This window comes from Melampsora larici-populina (genome assembly GCF_000204055.1).
Source record: "Melampsora larici-populina 98AG31 unplaced genomic scaffold MELLAscaffold_225, whole genome shotgun sequence".
Classification (NCBI taxonomy): Eukaryota; Fungi; Basidiomycota; class Pucciniomycetes; order Pucciniales; family Melampsoraceae; genus Melampsora; species Melampsora laricis-populina.
Genome location: NW_006768981.1, coordinates 1 through 9,045, shown reverse-complemented (window position 1 = coordinate 9,045; position 9,045 = coordinate 1). Strand labels below are relative to the sequence as shown.

Here is a 9,045-nt window from a genome sequence, read left to right as displayed (position 1 = left end):
TCGCCTTTACCCGAGTGAAACAAACCTGTGCCATTTTGTTTCAGTTATCTCAAGAGAAGTTAACCCTGACACGGTCGGTAAATATCTCACTGGCATCTCCTACAGCATGTGTGAAAAATTTCCTATCGTCCTCATCACTCGACAATCACCAAAAGTGAAAGAATCACTTCGAGGATGTCAAAAGCTTTTTTCAAAACCAGTAGTACAAGCAAACGCTTTTACTATATACGACATCTTTCTTTCCGCCAACTACTTCAACTCATCCTTCGACAACGCTTTATTCAACACGATCCTAGCGTTAGGTTTTTCAGGACTACATCGTCTAGGAGAACTTACAATACCGGACACATTGAACCTGCAAAACAAAAGGAAATCAATCAGACGTTCATCTTTAGTCATATCTCTATGCGGATCAGTCGCTTGCTACAACCTCCCTTACCACAAAGAGGACCCACACTTCAAGGGTACTCCAGTTGCGATAGTTAGCAGACCAAATGATTCAACCTGTCCGATCAAAACTCTACTCAACTACACGCAGGCACGAGACAAAAGGTTTCCTATCCACCCATTCTGGCTCCTTCGAGAAAACGGCCGGCAACCCACGAGAAGCTGGTTCATGAGCCGCATCAAAGAAATCTTCGGAAGCTCAAGATCAGGCCATTCATTACGTGCTGGAGGTGCCACCGCATACACTCAGAATGGTATGGATATGGACACGATTCAATGCATAGGACGATGGTCCTCAGAAGCTTTCCGCACATACATTCGAACCCATCCTCTTTTGAACCTTAACAAAACTCAACGCATCACTCAAGCAGCTGGTTTTACCACGGGAAAACACATACAATTTCCTGGAGCAGTGCTCGTAAGCCTCCATTTTTTCATAAGCTGATAAGCTTAAATCAAAGAATCTTCAGATTCTTTCAAAGTGGATGAATAAAACACTAATTTTCTCACACTTCCTCTCCTTTTGCCACAGCCGTGGGCCAGAAAAAAGTGACCAACCCATTAGACAAACACAGTCATGGGCCGCGTTGAGTCAGTTTTACATCTAAGACAGTAATCCTTGTTTGTAGAACTAAAACGCTGACATCTGCAAATTCTTCATGCAGGTTCCAATCATAGGTTACCTAAAGGAACCTACATCACCATGTGTCGGAAACCTCCACATTTGGATACTGTTAGTCACCTTCTCGTTGAATGAGACTACAGTCTTCAGTCATAGACAGCTGACATGAGCGTTTCATAACTGAACAGACAGCATTTTGTAAAAGCATATAGAGTTCAACACCATCATTTGTTCTTCAAGAAATCGACCTCATTCTACATCACTACTCAGAACCCTACCATCACTACTCTACATACTACAAGGGTGGTAGAACTCATCTATTTAATTACTCTTCTTAGTTCAGTTGTGTGCTTAGTTCAGATCAGGCTTGTTTCACATGAAAAATTAAGCCTGCCCTCTGCGGCTGTTTAGCGTGATCCAGATACAACAAGTATCCAAATGCCATGAGACCCATTCCTAGTAGTCGGTACGCAGTATTGAAGAATGGGAATGGGTCGGGGAAAAAGTTCGGATAGTGTAGTAGTCGGGTCACTCACACCACCTCCAATCTTCTGAGACGATTTGCAATAATCTTCATTACTCTCATAAAAGATGTTGTCAATGTCGTCACAGAAGTCTTGGATGAATAGGATGAATCAATTCCCTAATTCCCACTTCGACTCAAGAGAATTTCATCCTCAGAATTGTATTCTCTATTCTCCATCATCTTCACTATCCTGATACTTTTTCACATACAAAAATAAATTCAGTAGATAAATTATTTACCTCCCGCCCGCCCAACTATTTGACTTTAATTTACGTGAAAAAATCTTTTAGAAATTTAAAAATTATTACATCTACTTAGTATTCATTCAATCAATAAAAAATCAGTTGTACAAAGGACCTTAAAGCCATATTCTTTTTAATTTCTCTATCTTCAATCTCACGTTGTAAAAAGGGTAGGAGCGTCAGACGCACTAACCACCCACAGAACTCATCTATTTAATTACTCTTCTTAGTTCAGTTGTGTGCTTAGTTCAGATCAGGCTTGTTTCACATGAAAAATTAAGCCTGCCCTCTGCGGCTGTTTAGCGTGATCCAGATACAACAAGTATCCAAACGCCATGAGACCCATTCCCTGTAGAGATGGACGCAGATGAAACGCAAACTAGTAAACTAGTGTTAGTAAGAAATCTACCGAAACAAACACGTTTGTGACAATTGCATGAAAGAGAAATAAAGTTCTACCTAGTAAACTAGTGTTAGTAAGAAATCTACCGAAACAAACACGTTTGTGACAATAGAGAAGAAACACAAGTTTAGAGAAGAATAGAGAACATTATATACAAAACAAGTTTCATCAAGGCGTTACAAACAATGACGCTAAGAGAGAAAGTGAAACCAGCCCTGATCTAAACTTCCTAGATCTTCCACCTGGGCTAAACCAAAAACGGGTGAGACTGGGCTGAAACCTAGCTAGCTACGGTGCCAAGCCACCTCAGCCATAACACCCCCCCTCAACCTTTAGAGGTTTATACTTCTATGACATGCAGATGTTATGTTTATGAATTTGAAAGATAATGTTGCCTAAAGATTTCGTGAGTATATCTGCTTTTTGATTAGGGCCATCTATCCAAGTGATTTTCAAATTCCCGTCGAAGACTTGCTCATTTACATAGTGAAATTCTCGAGCAACATGATGTGATCTCTTCGTAAGATGTAAGTCCTGCGCAACTTTAATAGCAGCAGTATTATCACATTTGATTGTAGTAATGAAAACCTTTTTAAATATGTCTTCCAATAAATTTTGAATCCAAATTGATTCCCGAGACGCTACTCCTAAAGCCATATATTCAGCATGGCACGTCGAGGTTGCTACACAACTTTGCCTCCTTGATGCCCAAGAAATGAGATTACCAAACAAAAATACCGCAAAACCATGAGTAGATCTAGAAAATTCCCCACCCCAATTAGCATCACAATAAGTAACCAAATCCACCTCTTGATCCATCTTCCTAAAATAAATTCCATCGTCCTTTGTACCACTAACATATCTCAGTAAATGCTTAAGAGCCAACCAGTGCTTTTCATTTGGTCTTGAAGAGAAACGGGCCAAATAATTAACCAAAAATGAAATATCTGGTCTTGTCCCAATCGCAAGATATGACAAGGAACCAAGAATAGATAAATACGATGAAGAATTGATCCCAATTGCATCTTTCTTGGATGATTCAAGTTGTAAGTTTGCGACCATAGGAGTCGCTGTTCTGGAAGTGATAAAACCGGTGGATTCCAGGAGGCTCGACGTGAGAGTTGGTTGAGAGAGAAAGATACCGTCGGGCCTGTAGGTGATTTTAATTCCTACAATCTGCTCCAAATTATCGTTCCAAGTGATTTGAAAAGTTTTCAGCAAAGATTCATGGATGAAGTTAACAATGTTCAAAGAAGATCCACAGATCACCCCGTCGTCGACGTGTATCCAAAGAAGTGCAATGTCGTTCTTGTAGTGTAAGACGTAAAGACTCTGGTCATTAATGCAATATTTGCATCCCATTCCAGACAGTACTGATGAAAAATGCTTCCACCAGCATCTAGCAGCTTGTTTTGTTCCATACAAAGCCTTTTTGAGTAACAAAACCCAATTCGCTGCGCGAGTTGAAATTCCTTCAGCTGGTTTAACATAGATAATTTCATCGATTGGAGAGTGAGGATATGCGGCGACAACGTCAAAACCCCGAATATGCCATCCGCGGTAAACAGTGATTGAAAAAATAATCATCAGAGATGTAAACTTTGCAGTCGGAGAAAATGTTTCAGAAAAATCGAGACCTTCTCGTTGAGTAAAACCTCTGACGACGAATCTTGCCTTTCGTTTGATGATCTCACCATCTGAGTTGACTTTGTTTGCAAACACCCACTTACTTGACACTGTCTTTTGACCCGGTGGCAATTCAACTTCTTCCCAAACACCTAATTTCACCAACATATCAATTTCTTTCACACACGCTTCCTTCCATTCCACAGCATTTTCACCATTCACAGCCTCCTGATAACTATGAGGTAATTTTTGAGCAATTCCAGCAGCCTTCATATGGAGTAAATCAATGTTCAGATCTTGTTCTCGAACAGTTTCCGTAAAAGAGGGATCATCAAGTGAATAAGTGACAGAAAGTGATTCAAAAAGATGTCGAAGTTCTTCATGAGATGTGATCGAGTCATCTGAGGCTAAGATTGAGTTCAGAGAAGTTTCGTCGAGAGGTGTATTGACGTTCTGTTCAGGAATAACTTTGCTTGTTAGCTTTTCATCCAACCAACGAGCATGCGCTGAATCAATAAATTCATCAGTGGTTGGATTCCAGAAACGCCACCCCTTACTGTTCTCCAAATACCCCACAAAACGGCACTTGATCGCCCTGTCATCCAACTTCTTTCTTTTCTCAACCGGCACATGAACAAACGCCCAACTTCCAAAAATCCTCAAATGATCTACCTGAGGTGCAAAACCAAACATCAATTCCGTCGGGGTCTTGGATCCGGTATTTGAATTTGGCGTTTTGTTATGAAGATCAGTTGCCGTGATGATGGCAAAGCCCCAAAATTTCCTGGGCAAACCAGAATCACGTAAAAGAACACGCATACCTGCTTGCACAGTACAATTAGCACGTTTGATCGATCCATTTTGTTCATGGAAATAAGGTAAGGAATTTTGAACTTTAATACCACGTTCAGAGAAGTAAGCTTTCAACGAGTTGTTCACAAATTCCCCCCCACCATCGGTACGCCAGTGAATGAATTTATGACCAGTTCTTCGTTCGGCTTCAGCAATGAAAATTTTGATTTGATTTGCTGCCTCGTTCTTTGTCTTCAAAAGATAAGTTCACATACAGGTTGAAAACACGTCGCGAATTTCTAAAGAATACTCAGATCCAGAAATGGTTTTAACCGGGAAAGGACCACAAAGATCAGCAACTACTAGTTGTAGTGGTCCATCATAAGAAATTAAGGAAGGTCCAATGGTTGAAGTCTTAGTTGATTTTGAGATAGCACAGTCTTCACAGGGGACAGTTTTAGTCAATTTTTCTGGTAACCCTACACATGAGCCATCACGAATAAGTTTCAAAAGTGTTCTGTCATTAACATGACCCAGTCTTCTATGCCACAGCATGAAGTCACCTAACACAGCCGCAGCCTCAACAGGATGTGTAACAGCATTCAAAATCCACTTCCTTCCTGCTTTCTGCGCTGTCAAAACTCTTGAGTTGTTCCTCCAGAGTTCAATACCATTCTTTGAGTTTCGAAAGTAAATACCATCCTCTTCAAGTTGAATCCCTGACAGAAGACTATGGCGAAGATTCTCACAATAATAAACGTTTTCAACATCCAAAAACTCATTCGAGTTTGTTGCATTGCATATTCTAACGCGACCAATACCAGTAATAAAAGAAGAAGAAGAATTATCGGCCATTCTAACTGGTAAAGGTGTAATAGAACGCAAAGACATGAAATGAGAGCGATTATTGAAAACATGGTGAGTGGCGCCGGTGTCGAAAATAATGGTGGAGGGGGTGATATCAGTATCTAGTTGTGAGACTACGATATGGCGAATATCCACGCACCCTGAGAAGTCGATGTCCGCGAACTGAGGTTCCACAGTTCGTGCATCGGAAATAGAAGCTGTTGGAGTTGATCGCTTCTTGTCCTTAGCCTTTAGGGTCGGACATTCCGGTTTAGTGTGTCTGGTCTTCTTACAATAATAACAACGAATAACCTTAACTTTAGGAGATTTTGAGACCATAGCACTTAAACCATCAGCCACACTGACATTTCCTCTTCTGTGAGCAACGTCGGCAGCACCAATAGCTCGAATCATAGCCGAAGAATTAACGGTGGATGCCGGATTGTTGATAATCATTGCTTCAAAAGTGTTCGATATGTTAGGAAAATCGTTGGGGACACTGTTAAGAAGAATACCAGCAAAGATGTTGTCCGGAATGGCCATCCCAGACCTTTCCAACTTTCTACGTAAGGTCGAAGCCGAGTGGACATGAGCATCCAAAGTTGTAGTCGAAGGATCATATTTAATTGTGGTGAATTGATCCAATAATGACATTCGTCCGGCAAATGTTTGACCTGAAAATTGACTTTTAAGCCAGGCGTAACGTGCAGATGGCACAGGCGAATGATCCTTAAGACGCATACCAATATGTTTGTCCACGGTCCAATGGAATAAACCATTGATACCTCGAGCGATGTCCTCACGCCATCCAGCAACAGTGGGTATAGCAGCTGGGTGGAGATAGTCGATACAACCAGTCATGGTTTCAAGGTACTCCTGGATATCAGAGTCCCATACATCAAAATTCGAACCGTCGGAGGCCAAAGAAGCAAGACTAGCCAATTTTACTTGACAGTTCTTCGTCCTGACGATCCACGAATCAGTGTTCTCACTCCCGGTGATGGTGAACACATTGGTGATAGTCTGATGTAAAGTCTGAGGAGCATTCGTAATCGATTGTTGATTAAGGATTTGTTGCAAATTCTGGGAATTGTTCACTCCAGGATTGTTCGATGCCTGAGTTCCAGCAACCTGAGTTTCCATTTCCGGATTCATGGATTCCGGGTCAAGTGGTTCGATGGTGGTTGCGTAAGGATTTGCGATGAGTTGTTGATTGTCAAGAGAATTTTGATTGTCGTTCACGGTAGGATCTGATTGCGCTGATTCAAAGGATATATCTGAGTCTTCGGGTGCCTTAAAGCTCATAACCTGTAGAGATGGACACAGATGAAACGCAAACTAGTAAACTAGTGTTAGTAAGAAATCTACCGAAACAAACACGTTTGTGACAATTGCATGAAAGAGAAATAAAGTTCTACCTAGTAAACTAGTGTTAGTAAGAAATCTACCGAAACAAACACGTTTGTGACAATTGCATGAAAGAGAAATAAAGTTCTACCTAGTAAACTAGTGTTAGTAAGAAATCTACCGAAACAAACACGTTTGTGACAATAGAGAAGAAACACAAGTTTAGAGAAGAATAGAGAACATTATATACGAAACAAGTTTCATCAAGGCGTTACAAACAATGACGCTAAGAGAGAAAGTGAAACCAGCCCTGATCTAAACTTCCTAGATCTTCCACCTGGGCTAAACCGAAAACGGGTGAGACTGGGCTGAAACCTAGCTAGCTACGGTGCCAAGCCACCTCAGCCATAACATTCCCAACTGTAGATGGCTATGTGTTGATTGCTAGGGTGATGTTCCCGCACCATCACCAAGAATGCGGTCTCCAAATTGCACGCGCCCTTCAAAATGGCTTTTTCAAAGCAAAAGACCATGGCCTAAAACCGGTTCCAGACTCCAGAGTCCAGACGGTTACAGGGCTTGTACAGGTATGTGATTAGAAGGGGATTGACTGACCTTTCGGATGATCGCCCCTTCAGGGAGACAACCGGTCACCGCATACACCCAATTGCTTCTTTCTCCATCGCTCTACGATGCACTTTCCCAATTTTATCAGCGATTTGCAGCGCAGACACGAGAGTGCATCAGAGTCAAAAAACTTGGTCTATATACCTACCGAGGTGTTTCATCTTGATTCACGGGCTGGCGTCCCGGTTGGTATTCTCAAAGGTTTCGTTTTCAATGATCCTCAATAAGAGGGATTTCTAGAATCGTTTACATAACATGTTTTCTGTCAATTAGTGTGAGTTAAGGTATGCACCTTCGCTGGCAAAGAAGCCGGTCTCGATATCGTCTTCGGAAGTACCTTCACATACGGTCGATCCATTTGCTCCTCCTTACATTCCCGAACTGTTGATTTCTCAGTCTGAGGATAGCGAAGGAGAAGAGGGTTACGTGGTTTTGCTAAATAAGTTCTGTGTTGTCCCTCGTCATTTCCTCTTAGTGACCAAAGGTTAGCCGAAATCGTGATATCGAAATGAAATCCTTGCTTAACTTATCCTGATGAACATCACCTGCCTATCCTATGTTCAGAATACAAATCTCAGAAGACTCCACCAACACCTGAGGATTTAGTAGCTATTTACGTCTTGCTTCAACAAGCCCTAGTTTCCGATCCTACTTCCGAATGGCTGGCTTTTTATAATTGCGGTCCAAACAGCGGAGCATCGTAAGTTGTTACACCATCTCAGTATATTCCTCAAAAGATGTGGCGACTCGAGATGAAAACTCATAACCCATCACATACCACTCGATCTATGGCTCAGTCAACCCCACAAACAGTACGTTACAACATAAATGGATTATCCGGAGGTGCAAGTACTGACCTTTGAAACTTGACCAGCTTTCAATTCATCCCTGCTCAGGCTGGTGAAAATAAGTTTGGAGAGCTCATCGCGCGCTCGGCCCCTGCGAAGTTAGGCGAGTTTGAGTGTTTTCAACTCATCAGAATGATAATCATTTAGCTTCCACGTTCATCTGATATTGATCTTCTATTTTATTGCTTCATTAGGTGACGTCTACAACGTAAAAGAGCTAGGATATGCACATTTTATTTGCGCAATCCCATCATGCTTAAGTTCAAAACCTGACGACGAGGAAACAGAAGCTACTCTGGGAACATACTTCATGACGATGTTGGACTCTATGATCGATCATCTTCGTCACCTTGCTTCTGAAGAGAACTCACCTCATACTCGACCTAAAGAATTATCATATAACTTTTTAATGACAAGTAAATATATGATTCTGATCCCAAGATCACGAGAGTGTCTTTTATCAAATGGCTTATCGATCAATAGCCTTGGTGTAGGTGCTGGAATGGTTTTGGTCAAAAACCAAGCTGAACTGGATGAAGCTCGTAGGCTTGGTATTGATGAACTGTTGGAAGGAGTCACTTTTCCAAAATTAAAGGACGTCATCAATCCTTGTGATCATGGTTGATTTTAGTGTTTATTTGTGTTGATCAATTGAAGTGTGCTTCTTTTTTCTTGTAAGAATTCTCTCAATCCTATCTTTTGAATTCTCATCCGACTCA

The 9,045-nt window shown here is 41.4% G+C and overlaps 1 protein-coding gene across 1 annotated transcript; it reads left to right on the top strand.

The window, feature by feature from the left end:
* Window positions 1-7,326: 7,326 nt before the first annotated feature.
* Window positions 7,327-8,951, top strand: MELLADRAFT_114551 (uncharacterized protein; the record flags this gene model as incomplete). The annotated part of the gene is made up of 6 exons (XM_007419515.1): window positions 7,327-7,438; window positions 7,490-7,599; window positions 7,752-7,962; window positions 8,043-8,178; window positions 8,353-8,441; window positions 8,521-8,951. 6 exons carry the CDS (start codon window positions 7,327-7,329, stop codon window positions 8,949-8,951), a joined length of 1,089 nt encoding a protein of 362 aa, XP_007419577.1.
* Window positions 8,952-9,045: the final 94 nt, after the last annotated feature.